Source organism: Phoenix dactylifera, chromosome 1, assembly GCF_051530095.1.
Source record: "Phoenix dactylifera cultivar Ajwa chromosome 1, Ajwa_hap1_PhDact_Kaust_v1.1, whole genome shotgun sequence".
Taxonomy (NCBI): domain Eukaryota; kingdom Viridiplantae; phylum Streptophyta; class Magnoliopsida; order Arecales; family Arecaceae; genus Phoenix; species Phoenix dactylifera.
In genome coordinates this window covers 4,602,027-4,626,441 of record NC_143190.1, presented here as the reverse complement: position 1 = coordinate 4,626,441, position 24,415 = coordinate 4,602,027, and the positions used below count along the sequence as shown (strand labels likewise).

Sequence of the window (24,415 nt, the reverse complement as noted above, 5' to 3'; positions counted from 1 at the left end):
TAGCTTTGTGTTTTCCTAGTTCTTTTATTCAGCTGAATAAGCGCATTTAGTGCTTCCAATTTTTCCTCGAGGGAAAAAGAAGGTTTCAGTCAGCTGATAGCATCGGTTTCAGCTGAGACCCAACCATAATTGGTACCCAGATTTCTATAGTTTCAGCTGAATCTGATCATATTTAGTCCAGTTTTGCTTTTCTAAATTTCACTTTGATGTCTATCATCACATTGACAGTATTATGTAATTTCTTTAAGTAGCTACACCATATCAATTTTTGATGGTTTTTTCCCTGAGAAATGCCATGAGAACGCCACCATCAAAAAGAGGAATGCCAACCTATTAATCCAAGTCTTTTTATGAGGTTTCAATTGACAAGCCGGAAACTTCATAAAATCCTTATTAATATAAACAATAATAAAATACAATTTACATAAATAACATTTTTATATCAAATAGTCATGATATAATATTCTATAAGTACTCATATATATATATATAAATAGGTAAATAACATTCTGTAACTTTAAGAAAGGTCCATATATTCACTTCGTTTTTTTTATCCAAATCAGTTCTCCTATACTTTGAGAATATCCCCATTCATAGGAGTGAGAACCACATCTATGAATTGAAAGTTCTTAATAATCAACTCTGCAATTAGTTATTAGAATAGAATAAAATCGAATCATCTTTTATGAGATTATGGTGGTACTTCCCAGGGACACAAATTCTTGGTCAAGGGAGGAACACTATTACCATTTTTTATCCAAAATGATGCCAAGGTGGATAACTGACCAAAGCCATATTAAAAATAATTGCAACAGATCCTATGGTGACATCAATTCTTATTTCTTAATTATATATCAATATCAAGACAATTAGCTGAATCTTGTGAAACCATTTCATAGAGGATATTCTCATAAAATAAATGAATTCTGCTTTCTAGATGATCCACATCACTTTTGGTTCTGTTATAAATATTACGCTCATGGGAGTGTGTGTTCGCGCATACACAAGATGTAAAGAAAGGACCTATATATGCAACAAATTGCAAGTCTTACAGAATCTCACCCTTGCCATCTCCTCTAGATACAAGCATGAAACAGTTTGTGCTATAATATAACTTTGAAACCAGGGCAGGGGGCACATGTCATGTTCCATAAGATATGATTGTTTGGCATGGATTAGTCTTGTGGAAGCCAGATGCAATCATGAAGGCTGTTTTGTTGTTGGATAACTAATAGAGAAAATGGCACCATAATAGTATGAACTTCACTTCCTTGGGAGCAACTTCAGGAACTCCTGAAAGCAAATTTCTAGATACAATTAAATTCTCCTTATACATTAATAGTGGAGATTAGGACCCTAATGTAGAGCATCTTCTCGACACTAATCTATTAGAACTGCCCTTTAGTTGTATTGCAGCATGATCCTAGAAGGCCTGCAAATTTTAGGTAAAATTTTCGTGGTTTCAGATAACTTACTGGCACAGTTTATTCAATAAAATCATGGTTCATAATCTACAAAAAAAAGGCATAATCAAAAAATATATCACCATTCAGCATTTCAATGTTAAAGATGTGCTTAAGCACTATTTTACTGTCGTAATCCCTAAATCAATGAATCCGTGGCACCCAAGTCCAAGAGAAATTTAAAAAAATGTTAGGAATTTCTTAGAGGTAAATTGGCCAATTCCGTGGTTTGATAAGTAAACAACTGAATAATTTAACGATGTGTTCCAAGAAGATGCTTCAGCATTATATCATAAAATTACGCAGTAGTCTGTAAATTTTGGAATCCTGAGGGTTATCCTCACAGTTGAGACTAATCATATGTTTTTCTTTTCTTTCCGTTCTAACTATCATGGTCCTGCCTACTTAAAATATGATAAAATAAGTGCACACTACTTCTCTTGGTTTCTTTCATTCTTTTCATTTGGTGGATAAATTCTGAAGAATGCCAAAAACCTGTTTTTCCTTGTACCCACCTTGTGCCAATGTGAGGACAGCGTGCAACGAGAACCACCATGTGAGAATGAATTTTGGTAAATACATCAAAAGTTGGGTTCATTAACCATTTCCTGTCCATATATAACTGTCCCCAAATCAGGGAGTGGTGAAGGGAATACAATCCAAGGAGAATTTACTTCAACAAGAAAAAAAGGGCAATCCGAGGAGAATGATAAAAGTTCAATAGGATTTTTACTTTTACCGAAGAAAAGTCTGGTAGAAGATGATCACAAAAGACACTCACATCTGATCACAATCTTCTTCTATGATTTAGGTGATGATGTCAAGACCCGTGCGAGAGTGTTTAGTCCTACAACAGTTATTCACTAGGTAGATCTTGCATATTTATACAGGATCAAACAATTCAAATAATACATTCCGGCTAGCCATTTTGGATAAGGTTCTGGGTTGTGAGAAATGATATGAGAGCAAACTCAGCCTATAGCTTATGTGAACTAGGAGATATTGCAGCATGGGTTCATAGAGGCTGACTACGAGCCGGTCGTGGTAGTTGTGATTAGATTTTAGCCTGAAGAAAACGTCAGGCCTTGAACTTAGATGAAACCACAAGGCTCTCTGATTTCACATAGAGAACAGCCTTAATGTTATAGAAGTAAACATCTAAACCCAAGCCAACATATATATCGTTCCAAAAGGAAGACATACACATAACAAGAGAGAACCGGAAGCAAGTCCACAGAAAATAATAGACATTCTATATATGACATGAAATTGTAAAGAGGAAACACGCAGTCTTCAGATTAATACTATGGTTCTAAATCCAGATGCACTTTTAACTTGGACAGCAAAGTCCTCCTCTCACTGGAGGTGTGTTGCTCCGGCGAGGAGGATGACTTCTCTTCAGAGGCCTTCTTATTGGAGTCCTTTCTGAAGCAACTGCGGTGGTAGAGGTAGAGGAGGATCAGGGCCAAGGGAAGAACCACAGTCAGGAACACCTGCACCAAATGGTTGCTCTTTTCGACCAGTTTAACGAGCTTCTTAAAAAGATGCACCAGCTGGTTCAGCTTCTTCAGCAGAGACTCTAAGAGCTCCTCGATGTCGTCATCGTCGTCTTTAAGCTTTGGCTCCTTCAGCATCAGCTTCCTGAGGTGGTGCTCCATCTCTCCCTCTCCTTCCAGATCCTCCCTGAGCATTAAATAAGAGAAGAGTTGGGGATCGGTTGCCTAAATCCAGGCTTGATTCACACTGTGACACCCATATCCTTCGTTGGAGCAGGTCCAATAATTCCACGAAATACATATCGCAATGACCATATCCAATGATAGTAGTAATGTGCACTGCGTCGGACAGACTTATAGCTCATGTATACGGATATGCTAGAAATGCATGCCTTTCAAACTATATGTTCTTCACATGCGACAGTGTTTGATGAACGGAAATGATCCCCTCGTTTATTTGATGGGAATGAGGAGGAGAAGTAGGTTTTGATTTTGTTGTGGAGAGAAAGCCATGACATCATAAAATGGGCTAATTTTTAACCTCTAATAATTCATAAGATGCTTTTATTATCCAATAATAATAAAGTCAAGTATAAAATTATATCTCAGAATTAATAATGCCGTCAAGGACAGGCATAAATGAAATGTTGCGTTTGCTGTAAGTCTCATTTCTAGGTTGATGCACAGTCCAACCGAAAATACCATTTTGGGGTAGCTAAGAGAATTCTCAGATATATTTCAGGCACTTAAAATTATGGCATTAGGTATATGAAAGGCAAGCCTAATAATCTTGTTGCTTTTACAGCCGGTGGCTGGGCTAATTGCGTGGATGACAAAAGAAGCAGGGCTGCCTCAGGCTGTTGAGGCTCGATAGCCTGGCCGGAAATCTCATGCCAGAGTGGGAAGGGCCAGCTGGAATCGATGATTCCGGGGCCAAGCTTTTCTTTTCCGGCGAGATTTCTCGCTGACGATCATGAGGAAGCCGGATTCGGTGGCCTCCTCCCCACTATTTCTTCCCTTGTTCCATGGCCACACTCAGCCTCCTCCCTTTCGACTTCTCCACCGAGATCTTCTTCCTTCTTCATCTTTCTCCCTTCTCCTCTCCCTCCCTTCCTTTCTTCCTTCCTCTGCTTGGCCTCACTGTGCCCTATCTTCGTGCCGCTGGAATTGTGGTCGCAACGCCTCGTCGGAGCCAAGGTAAGATCTCCCGTCTCCTCCCTCTTTCTTCCCTTTTCCGATCGACCTGGCAATGGCCGGAATCCGGCAAAGGTTCACCATATTTAGACCCTATATATATATATACCTGTCGGACCTCCGATTGCTCCTTCGGCCACAACCGCCATCGGCCCGAAGGGCCTCCTCCCCCTTCTCTGTTCCTCGATGGGGCGGGCTCTTGCGCCCCCCCCCCCCCCCCCCCCCCCGCCGGCGTTCCACCAAAGAAAAGAGGGGAGGGGCGACGAAGAGGGAAAAAATAAAAGAGAGAGGCAAAATGAAAAGAGGAGAAGAAAAAAGAGGAGAGAGAAAATTTTAAAAAAATTTTAAAAAAGAAATCTTTCCTACTTATTTATCCAATTTGGACTTGAAATCTGCTCAAATCAATTTCGGTGTCCTTAGAGTTTTTTAAATTTATATTTATATTTTTGTTAAATAGTTTAATGTCAATTAATATATTTTCTTAAACGATTTTAAATAGGTGTAGCTGATTTGCCCCACGAATAGGATCTAATTATGAATAATGAACTTTTATAAAAATAGTTGATTTATAAAAATGATTTTATGATAGTCCTATGATTAAATATTATTAATGAATCGTGTGCGAACTCTATAAAGTCATTTAGTATGTTATTCATATACGATTTAAAAAAATTATTTTAAAAAAAAATAAAATATTTTATGAGCTCTCAGATTGTTATGACCGCCTCTAAAAATGAAAGCCAATTGACATCCTAGAGCTAGTATCTAATAAAAACGGCCCTCTTGGTAACAAATACGAACTGTGATATTTTATCAATTACGAAAATATATAGCTTTAATAAATTTAGTTTATAACTATCAAGTTTGGGCAATATATATAGCTTTGAATATTCAACTATTAGATTTAGATGCTATGTTTCCGCATCTCTTGGTTTAATAAATAAAAAATATTTAGACTAATTTTATTATTCTATATATTTTATAAAAATTTTCTATTACATGCTTCGTGTTATTGTAGGTAATATCCCGCAATAGCACGGCCATATCATGTTCCCAATCTGAGACATGACAATCAACTATAGAAAGCTGAGTACATTGCCGCTACAACTATAGCATGCCATACAGTTTGGTTGAGGAAAATCCTAGGAAGATTTAAAGCTTAAGCAAGAAGAGCCAACTGTGATCTTTTGTGACAAGAAGTCTACAATTGGATTGTCCAAGAATCCAGTCCAGCTAGGTAGGACCAAACATAGAGAGATGCGACACCATTTTATTAAAGTTGGTTGCCAAAGGAACAAGGGAGCGCGCTGCAATATTGTAATACTAATGTTCAGGTTAGCAGAAAATAAATTCAACAAGTTCTGATCCATGATGGGAATTGAAGCCCTCATTGAATTAAGTGGGGGAATGCTGCAGATTAATTCAAACATGGGCTAGGTGGACAGCGATAACCTTGCACTTCTTTTTTTTTTTTTTTTTGTTCCACTGGTTGTGAGATCATGGAGTCAAGTAGTTGAGAGTCTTTAGGAGTTATCTAGTATGTGTCCTTGTTAGTTGGGCAATTTGTCAGCAAAATTATGAAGTGGGCTGCGTGTGTGCAACGACTTGGAAGTGGGCTGAGTGAGTTTAATTATTAACTATCAAGTTGTTAAAAAATTCTATTTAAGTAGCTTTTATAGAGAGTTTCAGTTCAATAAAAAATCATGTATTTATCCATTCAAAACTCTTTGAATGTGTTCCCTCACAATCTTCCATGGCCTTCTCTAACCATGAGTAAACACCACATTCCCAGCTCGAACAACAGAAGCAAACAATTAATCCCTTTAAGCTAGAAGCCAGAAATCTTTGTGGCGCCTACTTGTAATTAGATATCCCCCGCCAGCCCTTCTACTCTTCCTCCTGACAGCCAGAGCCATGCAAGAAGCGTTCTGGATGCAATAATCCACCACCCCTCCTCCTCTTACCCTATTTCCGGCCCACATCATCACCAGTCGCCATGTCGCCGAACGCTTCCTTTGCCCCAGGACTAGAAGGGAAACCTCTTGTTTCCTGGCCTCCTCCACGATGGTTGGCCCTCGCTCCTTGCCTTCCGCTAAAGAGAGCTCAACTTTAACCTGTTGACAAGCCAACTAATTACTACTGAAATGAATATTTTAATCTTCAACCTCTATATTTAAAACATGAGATAAGCGGTTGGCATGATGAGGCCTTGGCTGTGAAAGTGTACTGTATTCCCTTCACTCACAGCTCACCAAACCATAAACTATTATAGCTTTCTGTCGATGAGAATGAAGAGGAAGATGTTTACCTCTGGTCTCCTAGCTTGACAGATATTTTTCATAGCATAGAGCAGTTCATGACGCCTAGGATTCAATTCATTCTGAGATTGATTACCTGCAATATGTACAACAAGAAAAGGAGAGTAAGACAATTAATTAGTTTCCTTCTACGCTGCTGAACATCTGCTACCATCTATCTGTCCATCAAAAATCATATATATCCAGCTACTCACCATGTTTCAGCTTCACGACGTCAAGAAGAACTACTGTGTCATGGCTCTGAACCGCATGAGAGAGTGCCCATTGCAAAGCTCCCTTTGCTTCTGGTTTTGAGTCTACTAGAACCATGATTCTCCTACTGAGCACGGTCCCTAGTTTAGCTCCAGTGCTCGAATTCGTCTCTGCATCCGTTGAAGACTTGGGGCCAGCCTCCACCATGGCTGATAGAGTCTTTGACCTGGCCCTTGGGGAACGGGTGATGACACGAGTCGCAACGGCAGCCCGGTTGAGGCAGAAACTTGTGAGCCTTCTGCTAACTGATCTGCCCATGATCCCAGATGGATGCCAAGGATCAAAGGCCAAGGAGGATGTAGAAGAAGAGAAGAGGGGGGTGGGGGGTTGCAGTTGAGTCGTTGCTGAGCCTGCCTTAAATCCCAAGTTCTCATTATTTTCTCTCTTCGTTCTTCTTTTAAGGTTATATATATATGCGTGAATGTGGGCTCCAACCTAAACGTGCAGGGCATGACTATGTTGGGAAATCTAGTTACAGGCCATGCCAGCTTTTCATTACGAGCCCCATGGTGTCGACAACTGCAGCTGTGCAGTAGAGCCACATATTAATTAAGCATGATAAGGAATATATCCACCTCTCAACCACTGATGGGATGATGAAAATTATGATGGTCATGATCATTTGATCAAAGAGTGCAGGCTAAATATCTGGCGAAGAAAGAACAAAACGACTGGAAACAAAAGATTGTTCTTCCACTAGAGGCAGATTTGAGGCTAAAAGTTTTCCACTTTGTAGACTCTCAACTTATTATAATCCATACGGATCTTACTACTGTGTTTCTTTCTGATCCAGCCAAAATTCGTAAAGATTCTTTTCCTAATGCGTCCAAATTAAGTGATATCTCCGGTTCTAGCAGAATTTAAATTTACTTTGACAAAACTTTAGTGAAAAATGCTTAGTCTTTCCTGAAACCTCCCTAAAACTCTTTCAACTTATTTTTTGTTCCAGAAAGATCATTTGGCTCGATGTGTAAAACTTTGGCTGCTGCTGGTAGAATTGAACAAAATTTAGAAACGAGATCCACCACATCAAGATGCTGACTCGTGTATTAAACTTTCAGAGATCATAGCTTGGCCAAATGATGCTTGATTGAGATGATTTTAAGTTTTCGAGCTTTGCGACATGAAGCTCCATGTTAAAGGATGTGATAATTAAGCAATCAAGTCTAAATTTTATAATTTGGTCTCCAAAAAGGATCAGTGAAACATATTTTTTTTTTTTGCATCTTTTAATCTGGAAAGAATTTGGTGGATCTACTCAAGGTAAAATCAATGAAGAAATTGAGATCTATCTTTCCTAAAATTTTTATATTTTCATATTTATTTTCACTAATCATGTTTATTTTGGAAAAGCTGAATTCTATTTGAACTAGAAGAAGAATCCAATCTTGATTTGTACAAGGGTATCTCACTTATATAAATAGAGTTTATGTATCTTAGTTTCTTATGCATCAAAAAAAGAAAAAGAGGTCCGTACCTTATTTTCGTCAAATTTTCTACTTTTATTTAAAATCTTTTTGGGAGATTCAAATTGCGTCAATTAGAAAAATTCTCCCCTCTTCCTAACCAAATCGTAATTTTTTTTTTTTTTGAACCATTAGAAATTAAAGTTAGCATTTCAAATCCTAATAAATCACCGAATGACAGTGGCTTAGCACTAAAAATTCTGGTTTCCACCCATTCCAAAAAAAATTATTGGATAAACATAATAGTCCTAGTTAAATTAATTTAAATAGCCAAAATTTTCAAACTCATCATGCTTTTTTAATATGACCACGACTAGGAGCACATCTACTTATGTGTGAATATGCATGGAATCCGTATGTGTAACCACACATTTGCCATTCATTACTGCATAGAGATTTTTTTTTCTAACGTAAAGGAGGCCAATCGCGTAGGGATCATAAAGCGTAGCAATTATAACGTACGCCATCTGTACTCGGTGTGCAGAGATTCATGAACTCATGCCAGTGAATATAAAGAAAGCCGTAAAAGATACTATACTGTAATGACATAAGCCTTAAACTCTTTCCATCTTGATTAATTAGAGATCTAATATGGTCTTTCTCTCTCATTACATGTACACTTGTGACGTATCCTCTTACTCTCTGTGCATCATATACGATTGATATTTTCATTAAATATTTCAGTGGATGGTGTATTTGTTTTATTCCATATTTTGACTATCATGCTCAATTAAGATTCTTCTTTCCATCCTCATGTCGATCTCTGGTTTTATTTTGTTAGCAATCATGACTGCATCAGGATGGTTTGAAGGCAATGAGACATTGGTAGCTTAGAATATTAATATCAAGCATATCCAGGTCAGGCTACAAAATGTCTCTTGGTGACTGGCCCTAGAAAAGGGCTATCTGTAGAAGACGTGCCCATAGGTAATTAGGAGATGCTCATAATTAGGTTCCTAGTGGATTCCTTGTGGATTTCAAGGTGTCTCCCAACATCTCCTCAATAATTTTGGCTGAGTTGGAGCCATTATTTTGACCATCTTTTTTCTCATTTTGGTTCACATTTTATGGTGCCAACCTGTATAGAGGAATATGGATTTAATTGTATGTCTTCTAGTCCACGTTTACGCACTTGATATAGTCCCCCATTGCACTGCATGTATTATTTATTGCTAAATAACATATTTGGCACCTTAGGTAACCTGTAGTCATTTGACTTGAACAACCATCATCTGCGATTGCGATTCTCTAAATCTATACTATTTGTCTTATAAAAACCTGTCTCGATATAAATATGAGGAAGAAAACAAAACATGATGAAATAGTCAAGTAGGAGAGAAATGGTTTTCTAGCATTCTAATACAATCTGGATCATTCTATTGCTTAATGTCAACTTTCTGGAGTCAAATTTCAACCACGCATGGCTGAATTCCTGTTGAGAAAAAGCTTGAGGTCATCCACTCTTTGTTCTAGAAAAAATTAACTTGCAAGAAAAATATGTGTCACACCCCCGACCCAAATTCACGAAATAGGGATGCGGCAACTGCTGCATATTCATAGTGGATTCTCTACATAAGGCATCTCATCATGATGTCATAAATCAAGCAATAGAATAATTGATCAATTAACTAAGTCAAAAATTTAAATTCTAGATTTAACAAATCATATAAATTCTAATAATGTTCAATAGTGTGACATTGAACCTTAATAAAATCCTAATCTAAGCTAGAGAAGTCAAAACTTTGCCTCCAGTCACTCTTCCATAGTAAAATTATATACCAAACTAGTTCTCTGAATCAAATAGTAAGATATCGAATAATAAACTAGATAGCCTACTAAACAATAAGTACTTCAATTGAATAAATTAGGCAACAAGATAATAATTTTACAAAAAATAATCATATAATATATATTAGTTCGAAACGAAATCTAGATATGCAGTATTATCAAAACATCATGTATGCAACTTTCTCAAAATTTAAGTTTTTGTTTATGGATCCAATTGCAAAACATCAAATTCATCTTGTCGGTTATGAGCTACAACCATATTATCTCTGTTAGAGAATCCTTTTCGCAGCTCCGCATTTCCTCTTGTGGTGTAATTCTTTAGGATTACTTGTATACTATTATTTAACCTCCTTTGATTTGATCTTTTGCCAACATTTAGCCCTCGTTGGTAGGGTCACAATGCTGGGCCACTTTTGTGGCATAAATCCTTTAGGACTAATCAAGTTGTACCATTTTACCCCTATTGGTGGAGTTCTTAATATAGCCAGGCTAAGAGTCTAAAACTATTTTGAATCAAAACTCTTTTTCACAAAAATAAATTTCGTGTTCCAATTCGAGAGATACATAAAATCATATAGTATTGAAGTTAATCAAAATTGAAACTATCAATCATGCATCATGAAATATTTCAGAAGAAGAAAGACTCAATAGTGTTGCTCAAGATGACAATCCAAGAGGCTAGGAGTGAATTGGATTTTTCAAAAACTTTTATAAACTTAAAAAATTCTTAAGTAAAACTAATTTGAATTTTAGTATGATAGTGAAATGAGTTATAAATAAATGCACAAGATGGGAACAAGCAAAAACAATACAAACACAAAAATTTTAAGGTTCGATTTTTGCTGTTGTGGCTCGAGTTTGATTAGTATGGATGTTGGGATCTTGAAGTAAACAGATTTTGGTGCTTTTTTGTTTCTCCTTCTTGCTCGCTCTTAATCTTGTAGCGAACACAATAATTGAAATATGAAGCTCTCTCTTTATAGATCTTTGGAAGCTCACTCTGAATTGAGAGGAAGTTTTGAATGGTTGCTTCTCAAATTGGTCCTCGAGTTAAAGCTCAAAAAGTGGAGGTTGACCTGCATTCCTTTTTTTACCTGATCCACTTAATCCTCTTAATCCCACTCCTCCAATTCAATTTGGAAGCTTTTATAGCATAGAAACTTGTTGGAGAGTCATTTCTAGTCGTTGTCTTTAGTTTGTGGTCACTGTAGGGTCGACTCGTTTTAACTTTAAGGTCGACTTGTCATTGACTATCCTTAACTAAGGTCGACTCGTGATCTTATAGAGTCGGCTTGTGAAAGGACCACTTTCTATTGCCTTCTATCCTCTGTCTGCGGTCATTTTGAGGTAGACTCAACTTTTGTTGGAGTCGACTTGTGCTCGGTAGGAGTCGACTCTGGATTCTCCACGGTTTACTCGTTCACTACAAAAACTCCCAAAAGTCTTTAAAAAACTTCTCCATCTTTAAGATTTGTTCTTCTAAGCTTCTCCATATTTCCATAACCTTTCAACCTCATTGAGCTTTCTATGAAATAACTTAACTACTTTGAGAACACAAAATTATTAATATTATACTCAAATATTTTGTTTATAATTTTTTTTTTTTTTGATTTACCTTCAGGTACTATTTTAGATTAGCTGCTTTTACTTTCTTGATTTCATTGTTATTATCATTTGATCGAATGCTATCTTTTATATAAACAGGTTAACAAAAGAAATTGTATAGTTTGTTATTTACATTGATACTAGAAAAACGTAATTCAAGAATAAAAGTAGGGCTTTCAAGAATGTGGGATTCCATAAACCCAAATATGGAGAATTAGATTGTTAATATTGATTGCATATTCCTTAACGATGAGGTTATTGAAATTTTAGCTTATTTCCTTGTTGATATTTTTTCTTTCCAGACCGACATGGATGTATCGAATATATATCTCTTCTATATATAGGGAATTTCTATTCAATCATCCATATGGGAAGAGGATGCCAGTCGATTTGTGAGCATTCTTACTAAAGAAAATGTATATTATTTGGAAAATTTTAATATTGCATAGAATAGAAAAAATTTCAAGTCTATTGTCCATCAATATGTGATCTACATGAAGAAATGGACGATTATGCATTGTGTGGACAACAGCACAGATGCTATACCTCTACACAAGTTTAATTTTGTTGATTTTTGTGAAATCCCATCGGGAAGGCATAATAATATTTATTTGACAAGTATGCTTTGAAAAAGCTACTTTATTTCTAACAAATATAAAAGTATAGTTATATAATACTTTCTTTTCTCTTTTGTTGTGCAGATGTTATTGGCCATGTTTTAGCGGTTGGCCCTCCTACCTAGTTATATGTATGAGAAAGATTGGTTTACAAAAGAAATTTGGAGATAGAAAACTTAAAGTAAACCAACTTGGCTTTCATTTTTTTTATAACCATTTATACATTTTTTTTCTTCCTCTTTTCTTTTCTACCTTGTGCTATCAAATTTTATTTGACTAGTGAAAAGGAAAGGTTGGCCATCACCTTTTAGGATAAATTAGCTCAGAAATTTGATGAAGCTATTGTTCGCAAAAGTAAAAGAGAAGGAATAAAGGTAGTCATCTTTGTTGGTATGATTGGAAGAACATATAAAGGTGCCTTTCTTCGTAGTTCTTTTATTTAAGAAAACTAATATTAAATTTCTAAAATAAAAGTTTTCCTATTATTTTTATTGTATTAAGAAAAAACCTATCTATCCACCACTTGTGCATCAAATTATTATATGAATTTACAAATCCAAGAAAGTACCGAGTATTGAAATATGTTACCATGTGGTACTTTTGGCTACTACATTCAATGTATATAAAACTTATACATTGTTATTTAAATATGTACATCTATTAAAACACAAATTAGAAACACTATTCACTCTAATTATATTCATGGCACGAGAGGGAGAAATCGCTTTTGATCCCCAATAGGAGTGGCTAATAGAAAAGAAATCAAAGATTTATTGCAAGTAGATCGGAATAAATATTAGGTACAATACGAAAGTAAACAAAAAAGGAACTGCAAATACTACGGCGTTTGTGCTATAAAATATTTACCATAAGTTAGTATATCAAAATTTTATAAGATAGGTTGAGTATTATACTTTTATATAATAATAATAAAAAGAAAAATTTCGGGGGATAAAATTTACAGACAAAGCTTTTTTGAAGATGATCGATGCTTCCTATGGTTGGTGGTAAAAGTGTGTTATAATTGTAGAGCTGCTGTAAAAAATTTATGGAAATAAGTTCTGTTATAACCAATATAGCAAAAATGATCAACCTCCCATAGCATGGTAACATTACATCTCTTCTTCTTTTTCCTTTAATTCTTTTAAAAAATACATTCTCAATCCAATATCAAAATAATATTTTTTAAATTATTCTCTGTAGAGGTACAAATTGATTGTAACTATTGTTGAAAATGAAACAAGTATTGCAAATATCATAATATTTGGCAAATTAGCTTAATAATTAATCAGTGCACCGGTACTTAACCTTGCCTCTGATGGAAAATCCCACTGATATATCCTTCCTTCTGTTGTTGAGAAGATACTTAATATCAACTAATATTTCAAATTACTTTTGGTTTGCAGAATTTTGGTATTGGTTTAGTTAGTTTTAAGGTGACAAAAATTTTCCAGTAGGATGAATTACAAGCACTACCAAATCTATGGCAGACTTTCGGTCGGAACTTTCTTCCTCTCAAGCTATAGAGAAAGCTATTATTTCAACTCCGAAGAAAATGCATTCGTACCAAACTTTTTAAAGATAAAACTCGTAAGGAAATACATTACCTACGGATAAGTAATTTATCTTTGATATTAATCCTTTTTTATCATAATAATTGTAATAAAGTATCATTAGTTCAACTTTTTTACTCCTTCAATTATCTTTTTTTTTTTCCTTTTTGTCTTAAATTGTAGGACCCACCCTGAGTTTCCTTTAAAAAAAAAGAATGCATGCGTCTTTCCAACCCAATCAACGAAGGAGAAATAATGAATAACAAAACTGTACATTGGTACATATATGTATAGGTATATAGATATACATATATATATATATATAGAGAGAGAGAGAGAGAGAGAGAGAGAGAGAGAGAGAGAGAGGGAGGGATGTGTATATATATTCTTTATGCTGCTTAGAGGCCAAATATTTTCCTCCCAATTTTTTCTGAAATCTATTTTAAAAACTGCATTATAGGGTGGCTAGTCTACACTAAAACATAGTCATCCCAAATCCAAGCTCATATACTTTTTGGGTTTGGTCGGGACAGGTCGGGTCATAGGATAAAAAATTCAAAATTGCTCTAAAAATCAAATGGGACAGATCGGATCGGATTAGAAAATGGAACCCCAGATCCGACTCAGAAAATGAAACGGTTCCAATTTTAGAATCCGACCTAGCCCCACGGATTCTTTAAATTGAGTCGGCTCGAGTCTAAATAAGTCAGTTTGGATCGGGTTCATGAATCAACCCAGTCCATTTGCAGCTATAGTGGCTTTAGAAAAAGGGGTTGCAACCATACGAGACCGAGCAACTAGTCTTGATCAGGTACAATCAGAAAAGGCTCCGCAAAGCGATACAGGTCCATGGTTACCCCATACTGAGTCCAAGCCCAAACTAGGAGACTAAAGTCAAATCGTGTTGGATACTTGGATGCACATGACACCCCGAAGGATAATGACGAGAGAAACCGTCAAACGAACGGCGAGCTTGCCGAAGTGAGGATCGTATGGAGGCTTCCATAAAGACTTGAGGAAGACTTGTCCCTGGGAAAAAAAAAAAAAGGTCCTCCTCAGGTGCAGCAATCACCCACAATGGAACGAGAGGTGAACACGGAGGAAAGCGAGAAGGCGACGCCGCAGATCTCCCTCCGGCCTTTCGTCCTCTCGGACGTGGACGATTTCATGGTGTGGGCTTCCGACGACAAGGTGAGCAAATTCTGCACCTGGGACACTTACACTAACAAGGATGACCTCCTCAAGTACGTGAAGGAGACGGTGCTGCCCCACCCCTGGTTCCGCTCTATCTGCGTCGGCGGCCGCCCCGTGGGGGCCATCTCCGTCAGCTTGGGCTCCGGCGACGAGCGGTGCCGGGGCGAGCTCGGGTACGTCCTGGGGTCCGAGTACTGGGGGAAGGGGATTGTGACGGCGGCGGTGAGGCTGGTGGTGGGCTCCATATTTAAGGAGGTGGAAGGACTGGAGAGGGTGGGTGCCTTGGTGGACGTGGACAACAAGGCATCCCAGAGGGTGTTGCAGAAGTTTGGCTTTCATAAGGAGGGAGTGCTCCGAAAGTATGTGGTTCTTAAAGGAAGTATCAGGGACATGGTGATGTATAGCTTCATATCCACTGACCCCTTGGTTGGGTAATCCATGGCGGTGATATTCTGTGCGTCGTTATTCCTACAGTTTCCTACTATAATCTTTGATGCACCTTCTACTTTTGTCTAGTTTTGTTTTGGATAAGTCAAGTCGGTTGCTGGCGATTTCAGGGAAAGTTATTTTTAAGAATCTCGATCCTCTGCTGCAAACGGCCGTATAGTTGATTCGGATCTCTGATGCTGTAGCGATGTTACTTTTAAAAATAATTGAAACAAAGAAGAAAAAAATCTCGACCAACCTGTTTTTGTTGCTCGCTTCTATATTCTAGCTGGGGGGCAACCATAGCCCCAAATGACTGCATCCCTCCTGTTCGACAAATTGTCTGAACGAGCTTTTGCAACCCAACCGGCAACAAAATACTCGGTTTGGACGAGCCCCATCTCTACGTCTTGCGGTCCGGACCCTATTGGACGTCGGACTCAGCCGAAGGTAACGGCTGTCGGGTCTGAGGAGAATGGTCTGGCGGCCGGCTCTCTTGGAGGGTTCTAGCTTCTAGGGTCTTGATTCTTTATTCTTTTCTTTTATTTCTTGATTTATCATCTTGATTTATATACATATGAATAAATGAATAAATAAATAAATAATATATTGTAATAAAAAATAAAATAATTATAAATAAATAAATAAAGCCGCAGCTGGCCGCGGCTGGGCCTCCTCTTGCGGCCGCCATGGCCCGGCCCCATTTTGGTGCCACCGGCCTCACAATGGAGAAAATAGAAAAAAAAGGCAAAAAAAAGAAGAAAATAAAATAAAATAAAATAAAATAAAGAAAGAATAGAAAAATAAATAAATAAATAAATCCATATATATATATATATATATATATGAATGAACATATAAATAAATAAATAAGATAATAAATAAATATATTGTAATGAAATAAAATAATAAATAAATAAATAAAGAAGAAAAGAAATTCAAAGAAAATAAAAGAAAAAAAAGAAAAAAAAGAAAAGAAGAAAAGGAAAGAAAAGAAGCAAAGGAAAGAAAAGAAAATAATGAGTGAGTGGCAAATAATCTAATCCATGGTGCTGATATTCTGGGCGTCGTTATTCCTACAGTTTCCCACTATAATCTTTGATGCACCTTCTACTTTTGTCTAGTTTTGTTTTGGATAAGATAAGTCGGTTGCTGGCGATTTCAGGCAAAGTTATTTTTAAGAACCTCGATCCTATGCTGTAAACGGCCGTATGGTTGATTCGGATATCTGATGCTGTAGCGATGTTACTTTTAAAAATAATTGAAAGAAAGAAGAAAAAAATCTCGAAACCTGTTTTTGTTGCTCGCTTTTATATTCTTGCTGGGGGGCAGCCATAGCCGCATCCCTCCTGTTCGACAAATTGTCCGAACGAGCTTTTGCAACCCAACTGGCAACAAAATACTCCGTTTGGACGAGCTCCATCTCTACGTCTGGCGGTCCGGGCCCTACTGGACGTCAGACACAACCAAAGGTAACGGCTGCCGAGTCTGGGGAGAATGGTCTACCGGCCGGCTTTCTTCGAGGCGTCAGCCTTACCATTGCTTATGGTGGGAGAAATAAAAAAAATAAAAAAAAAATGAAGAAGAGTGCAAGACAGCAAGGGAGAAGACAAGGAGAAGGACTGAGCATAGGAGTGCAATTGGATTGGGTCGGACCGCATTATGAGTGTTCCCAACCCAAATCGGTGTCATGTTCGAATCTTAATACTGGACCTAGACCCAATCCAATAGAAAATTGGATCGAGTTGGGTCGAATCCATTGTTAAAATTTCTGACCCAACAGGTCATTCGGGTCAGACTCGGTCCATATATAACTCAGTTCCAATCCAAAAAATTCGGGGTCGAGTCAGGTCCAAATAAATCTGAAAGAGTATGACTGAACAGAAAGCAGCTTCAATAACTTTTCTTTTAGATATTGAAGGACAAAAAACTACAAACCAGATAAAGTTAACTGGCTAAAAAAACAGCATGCAACACTTATTAAATCAAATTATCTGGGGAACAACCTATGTCTTCATACTTAGGCCTTTTCGAGGCCTAGTTGTTACTTTGTTGCTACAAATGATTATTATTCTTTAATAAGCCTTCAAAACCAAGCAATGAAACTGCATGAATCATTCTATATTTTGAATTGGAGCTGTAAACTGAAGATGCAAAATACTACTTATATACAAGACATGCACATCAGTCATAAGGCATAACTTAGAGAACAACATGAATTTATGCCTTTTCAGGCCCAAATAGTTTATCGGGTTTAGTTTGAGTCAGGTCAGGTCGTAGGGTTGGAAATCCATAATTGTCCAAAATTCAAACGGATCGGGTCAGATCAGGTCGAATCTAAATTTAGTAAACCAAGACTCGACCCGAAAAATGGAATAGATCCAATTAACCTAACCTAGCCCCATGGGTGAGAAAAGAAGAAAAGGAAAGAAAAGAAAATAATGAGTGAGTGGCAAATAATCTAATCTTTATGATATTGATAGGTACAGTGGATTTGCTACCATTGCAATTAGTTAAGTAAGCTTGGAACTCAATTCATATAACCTCGAACACTGTTAACTCACCATTGCAATTAGGTTAGTAAATTTAGTACGCAGGTAATATAGCATGGTACATATTTAAGTAAGCTTGGCACGTAGTTAATCAATGTTTGAACACTTAATCTAGCATGGCACAAAGTTAAATCTTCTCCGCACACAGTTAAATAAGCTTGGAACACACTTAATCTAGCCTGGCATGCAATTAATCATCTTGGAACATAAATAAATTTTTTCTGCACACATTTAAGTTAAGAAGGCTCAATGTTGCAAAAAGTTTGACATCAGTTAACTCTTTTTTGAGTAGTTAACTCTTAACTTAACTGCATGCAAAGAAAATTCAACTGTGTGTAAGGAAAACTGAAATAATAGCAAATCCGGAATGATCTAGGCAATTTTCTCTCCCCAATCTATAGAGCTTCTCTGAAGTGATCGGCTACATACGATGCCACCCAATCCGTGGCTTCATTAGCCTCTCTATAAACACACTTAGTCTGGAACGCCATGCCGCCACTAATCATGGCCTGTATGTCTCGAAACAAGAGGTGGCACCTATCTACGCTGCCGGTGCCCGCTGGATCCAACCAATCACTGCAGTCGAATCTTTTTTAAATACGACTACTCGAGCCCGCAACACACATTGAGCACGGCACAGACCGGCTCATACCTTCATATGGCCAGCATATTCATACCTTTATTCCGAGATTTATATCTTACATTGGTAGTTATTCCGAGTTCACCGTAGCGGAGATTGCTAGTTGCCATGCACGCTATGGCGGATTTGAAATCCAATGAGTTGGCACATAACATCACTTCTTTTTTTTTTGGTAAAAGCGGTTACTCATTTCATATAGCTCTAACGTGAGTACAACCTGCTAACATCATCGGTTTCGCGACACCCAGCACGCGACTCCATAAACAGACGGACGGGATTACATATAACACCAGAAAAGAGAGACGTTATGTGCGCGAGATTTAACGCATGGCAGGCTGGCATCAACGGATCTCCGGAGGACCCACCGCCTTCGCCTCTCTATAAATATCTTCCTTCTGACAGCGCGAACGGGAGCGTCGGTTGAGACTGGGAGAGCGAGGAAGGGGGAGCGATTGGAGATGAAGGAAGGAAGGAACGAAGGAAGGAAGATGGCCCTAACGGAGCGGTGGACGAGAGGTATAGCCGCCCTTGAGTCAAGATTGCAGTGCTCTACAACTGGTTCGCCGACTAGAACTACCTTTTTCTCGGTCTCTCCTCCTCCCTCTTCCTCCCTCCCTCCATTCTTTCTTTTCCTTCTTTTTCTGTGCGTTTCTTGGTCCTCCTAGGGTTTTGATTCTTGGTCCTCCTAGGGTTTGAGTCTTGGTACTCCTAGGGTTTTGGTTCTTGTTTCACTTGTTGTATTGATTTCGTACGGTGGAAATTATAGGTTTGTTGCTCCGGCTAGGGTTTTCTTGGACTCTTGGAGGGTTCTAGCTTCTCGGGTCTTGATTCTTTATTCTTTTCTTTTGTTTCTTGATTTATCATCTTGATTCGACGGGTTTTTCTATGAAGAAAACAATCGGAAAGGGAAATGATGCAGGATTGGTGGCTTTATCCGAGTAGATGGTGGAGAAAGAGATGATATTGATGCAGTCACGGTCAGCATTATGGGTACCATGAATCAAGCGTCGTTCTTGCTGCTTGTTTTTTTTTCCTTTATTTTCCCTTTATTTTCTTGTATTTTACGGGCTTGATTTAAATTAAGTGAAAATTTGTCAAGAAAAGGCAAGCAAGCTTTTCATTTTTTTTGCTGGGAAAAAGCAAGCTTTCCTTTCTAATTTTCATTCTGCATGTGGGAATATAATGCAACATTGGTAGCCAAATATGAGGAAAATCTTTAGCCAAGTATGGGCCAGAGGGCGATTCGAAGGGATGGTCAAGTATGTCACTGTTGGATTTCATGTGGAGCATTCGCAAGAAAAGAATAAATAAGATTGATTACACTTAGCAAAGTTCAGATACCTTATCATCTTTCTTTGTTTTTTTTTAAAATTTAATTTTGCATGGGACAACGAAAAAGCTGAGAGTGACAGTTAAGATAGCCTATAACATTAATCACAGTGTAGGATGAGGGCTCTCTCTTTCCATGTCGAATCTGTGTCCGTTCGGTAGACTTGTGCATGCCCGCCCTGATCACCATATGGTGCCAAATGCTGTTTCACCATGATGTTGCATTTTCTAATGGCAACAGTTTGATTTAATTCACCAAGAAGGTGAGAGTCTTTTATAGCTGTGAGCTCAGGCCAGAAAAGACCAGTTCGCTGATTTCATTTGAAGGAAATTTGCTTCGGCTAACTATTTTTGTTTCTAAAGCAACTTTTGAGCCTGGTACTGTAGGCACAACAATTTTAATGTGCTGGTATTGGATTGCTTTTGTTTTTTGATTGCTTGTTTGTTTATTAGTGATTTGAGGCTTCAACCTCAGTTGTGACAATTTTGTTGATTAATTATTCTTTTCGAGGTCATTAGGTTTTTCTTCCTGTAGGCATGTGCTTTAGACATTAGAACTGTCTTCTGTTCTCTGATTTTATAGGAGTTACTCAGCACAGTCATGTCTCCTTTGGCATTACCTCATGCTACCCATAGTTGAAGGATTTCTGGTGCATTATTATGGGTGCAAGATGGTCATGGCATGGGGTGTAACTCTTTGCTTTGTGGCAGAGAGTTATTATGCTCCCCCATGAGCTGCAGAGACTTCTTTATGCGTGTTCTTTTGTGCGTGTTGCAGGAGGTGTGGCACTGCCCCATATCCAAAGAACGGTCATAAGGTATCAATCTCAACCTTTATTTTTCTTTTTCCTTGAAATTCTTTTGTTAATCTGCTCTTTAATATCAATACAGATAGTACAAGTCATCATCTGACTGTATGTGCAAGAAACTTTGTAATTCCTTCCTGGATGCCTGTTAGCTCTGTTAGATGAAAGCTTTCTGGTCTGCTTTTAGTAGTCAGTTTATAAAACTGTAAAGCATTTGGTGCAGATATATTTTGTACACCTCAGGCATACTTCCATGGATCATGTTCGCAACTTGAGGATATGTTGCTGGTGCTGTAGTACAAGTGTTACTTCCACTCAAGTCCTGCAGCATTTTTTTGAGTTAATCAAATCATTATCAACAAATAAAAACATGCAATGTAGCCTTACTACTTATACTTTTTTTCTTAGTCTATTTCATCCGAAACTATTATTATGAATTGTATCAGTGGTTTTCATATGGGAACGTAATTTTTAATGCTTTTCCTATTGGAAGGAGAGTTTCTTATTAAAAAATCACAATGCGATTTTAATTTATTTATTGATTTAGCTTATCTATAAACTGTATGTAAAGCGGTATCATTCATTCATCCTATCCAGCCTTTTGTGCTGCTGATGAGCTGGTTCAGTGTTTGGCAATGGGTCTATGAGTTGGTCGATACAGGGCTCAGTGATACCCACTTTGCTGATGGATGGTGATTTCTTCAAGCTACTTTATTGAGAAAGTCATCCATTGGTGCTTCCAATCAGCACCACTCCCACATCAAATCATTCGATTTACCTTAATGGTACCCTTTCTCAGGTTTTCTCGTGGCAAGATCTGAAGTTATTTGTTTCCTTCTCCATCATCCAATTGCTCAAATTGGTTGTGAGATGAGGCAGATGAGGTGGTTTTCTTCTCGGTAGCAGAATGGTGTCATCCTTTTTTGAGCAAATTTTAATTGTATTAAGTCTTGAATTATTATGTAAAAGCTCTAATGCAAAATGGACTTAAAAACATGCCAGATTTTTAGCTTTTAAGTTAAAGAATTATAGATAATAAATTCTAACAATGATACCTTTTAAGAATGCTTACTTCCTAGAGTTGCATGCTTTCCCTTCTGGTTTTTTCCATGGGTTACGGCCAGCTACCGCATAGAACAGACTGTGCAGACATCTTTCCCCTAGAACGGACATGCTCTATCCGCATAGAACGGAGCATTGAAGAAACTATGTAGGCCCGTCCGCATAGGAGAAACTATGCGGATACATTCCGCATAGAAGAAATTGTGCGAACAGGTTCATCATAGAGCAATTATGCGGACTGTTCCGCATAGTGGAATTTATGCGGACAGTTTCCGTATAGATTTCTCTATGCGGACGCGCTGAAGAAACTATGAGATGTTTCGCATAGTGGAAATTATGCGGACCGCATCAGCATAGTGGAACTTCTGCGGACAGTTTCCGCATAGAAGCAACCACACGGACTGGTCCCGCATTGATGCAATTATGCGGACAGGATCCGCATAATGGCAATTAATGCGGGACAGATTCCGCATGGAATATGCTATTCGGACACGTTGCGCATAGATACAATTATGCGGACAGATTCCGCATTGAACAAATCTTACGATACGTTCCGCATGGAATAAACTATGCGGTGACGTTCCGCATGGAATAAACTACGCGGTGAGGTTCCGCATAGACAAAACTACGCGGCCACATTCCGCATAGTACCTATTATGCGGACCGTTCCTCATAGTATCAATTATGCGGACCGGTTCCGCATGTTAGAAATTATGCGGACGGATTCCGCATAGGGGGACTACGCGGACGTGTTCCGCATAGAATGAACTACGCGGACGGATTCCGCATAGAATGAACTACGCGGTCGGATTCCGTATAGAATGAACTACGCGGTCGGATTCCACAAACTATGCGGACCAGAACAAAACATAGAAGAAACTATGCGGACCAAGTCGGTATGGAACAAATAACAGAACAAACTATGCGGACATCCTGGCCGTTAACCCACTCGGCGGCGTCCGTAGCGAGGAAGCCCACGACCCGTGCGATGTCTTTGGTCTCCCCCAGCCGCCCCAGCGGGCACTCCTCCACCACCTTCCTCACCGCCTCCTCGCTCTTCCCGGCGAAGAAGAGCTCCGTCGCCACCGGCCCTGGCGCCACACAATTGGCCGTGATCCCCGTTCCCTTCAGCTCCATCTTCTCCGTCAACGCCTCCACCGCCGCCTTCGACGCCGTGTACGCCGCGCACCCCGGCCTCAGCGCCCCCACCAGCGACGATGACACCGTGATGATCCGCCCGCCGGCACCCCGCTGGAGTCGATTGGCTGCCTCGCGGCAGCAGAGGAAGGCGCCGCGGGCGTTGACGGAGAAGATGGCGTCCCAGTCCTCGACGGTGGTGTCGGCGAGGGAGGGATACTTGGAGACTTGGAGTCGAACACGCCGGCGCACGCGATGAGGGTGTGGGGCGCGGTGCCGAAGAAGGAGTCGGCCCGGTCGAAGAGGGACTTGACGTTGGCAGGGTCGGAGACGTCGGCGCGGACGGCAACGGTTCGAGGAGCGGAGGAGGAGGAAGAATTAAGCTCCGTGCGTGGGAGGAGGAGGAGGAGGAGGAGGAGGAGGAGGCGTAGTTGAGGACTAGGCGGGCGCCGAGGGAGGCGCCTGTGACGATGGCCACGCGTCCGTCGAGGGGGAGGACGGACGGTTCTGGGCGGCGGCCATTGGGAAGTTCGGTGCTTCCAAACGACGCAAGCGTGCAGAACCAATAAGAACTCAAAAAATCTGCAGTCTGTCTTGGGAAGCTCTTCGCATAATTTGTTTGTCATCATGAAGCTTTTTTCACTTTTTATGTTGTAAGGCAGTCGGCAGCATAACCTTCGTTAGCATTTAGCAAACTCAAATTAAATTGATTTGAAGAGTCTAACAATTGGTATTAGGAGTCTAACAAGGTGCTAAGCAGCAGAGGATCAGTAAATTCACTCTTCCGATTCATGACAAAATGTGTGCAATTGACTCACGAAGATGAAGCTCCCTCTCATCATAGGCCCCCATCTCCTTAAATTCTCTCCACAGGTCAAACGTAGGCATTCAGGATTTTGACTCCATATCCATTTAAAAAATCAGAGAATTTACAAATCAAAACCCGTTTCACACGATAAGACAAATGCTCCAGCTCTTCTCACAATTTCTCTTGTACCATTGCTATCAACCTTCAACAAGTACATAGTCAGAGAAACTTTTAATAGGATGCCATTCGTGTTCGACTGCAGAATATATACCACAAGATAAACAAGCCTCCTCAAAATCAAAGGGCAGAAAAACGGGAAGGCAATGGCAAGCATAACCTATCATCCACCATCAACTTCTGTCCGAAACTCCGTTTCAACTGAGATGGACAAGGTAACTTTTGGTGCTCCTTTATCACCATGAGACTGGAACTGCAGAAGAACTATTACTAGGGTGGCCATCTCCACGAAAAACACATATACCATGCTTCGTGGCTGCTGCTAGCAACATCCCCCTGCATGGTCAGCATGATGCATAACAGATGACTGTTATGCATCATTCCACTGGGCATGCATAACATAAGACCGACCATGTTCGATCAGTCTTCCATTTCTGGAGGCCATATTCGGTTAGTCTTCAGTTTTCGAGAACAGTTGGATTGAAGAGGAAAAAGTGGTCTGTGAAAACTCAACCTCCATCCATTAGAGACG

At 39.0% G+C, this 24,415-nt stretch overlaps 1 protein-coding gene, 1 long non-coding RNA gene and 1 pseudogene across 2 annotated transcripts; 1 reads left to right on the top strand and 2 right to left on the bottom strand.

Annotated features, from left to right (window-relative positions):
• Positions 1 to 5,960: 5,960 nt before the first annotated feature.
• Positions 5,961 to 7,623, bottom strand: LOC103717930 (uncharacterized). The gene is made up of 3 exons (XM_008806515.6): positions 6,666 to 7,623; positions 6,462 to 6,547; positions 5,961 to 6,267 (listed from the first exon to the last, which is right to left on the bottom strand). The coding sequence occupies exons 1-3, from the start codon at positions 6,979 to 6,981 to the stop codon at positions 5,977 to 5,979; spliced, it is 693 nt and encodes a 230-aa protein (XP_008804737.3). The 5' UTR covers positions 6,982 to 7,623; the 3' UTR covers positions 5,961 to 5,976.
• An 11,350-nt stretch (positions 7,624 to 18,973) lies between these two features.
• LOC120104057 (uncharacterized) lies at positions 18,974 to 21,233 on the top strand. Its single transcript, XR_005506478.2, has 2 exons — positions 18,974 to 20,711; positions 20,923 to 21,233. It is a non-coding gene; the product is annotated as an uncharacterized LOC120104057 (long non-coding RNA).
• Positions 21,234 to 22,539: 1,306 nt separating this feature from the next.
• Positions 22,540 to 24,166, bottom strand: LOC103717929 (NADPH-dependent aldehyde reductase-like protein, chloroplastic pseudogene; annotated as a pseudogene).
• Between the last annotated feature and the right edge of the window lie 249 nt (positions 24,167 to 24,415).

What these genes read in the sequence shown, in the direction of transcription:
- LOC103717930 (XM_008806515.6), bottom strand. Translation starts at nt 6,981, where the DNA reads ATGGGCAGATCAGTTAGCAGAAGGCTCACAAGTTTCTGCCTCAACCGG. An exon ending in CGTCGTGAAGCTGAAACATG is followed by an intron (nt 6,548 to 6,665) that starts GTGAGTAGCTGG and finishes TACATATTGCAG; the next exon opens with GTAATCAATCTCAGAATGAA. An exon ending in GTCAAGCTAGGAGACCAGAG is followed by an intron (nt 6,268 to 6,461) that starts GTAAACATCTTC and finishes GCTTGTCAACAG; the next exon opens with GTTAAAGTTGAGCTCTCTTT.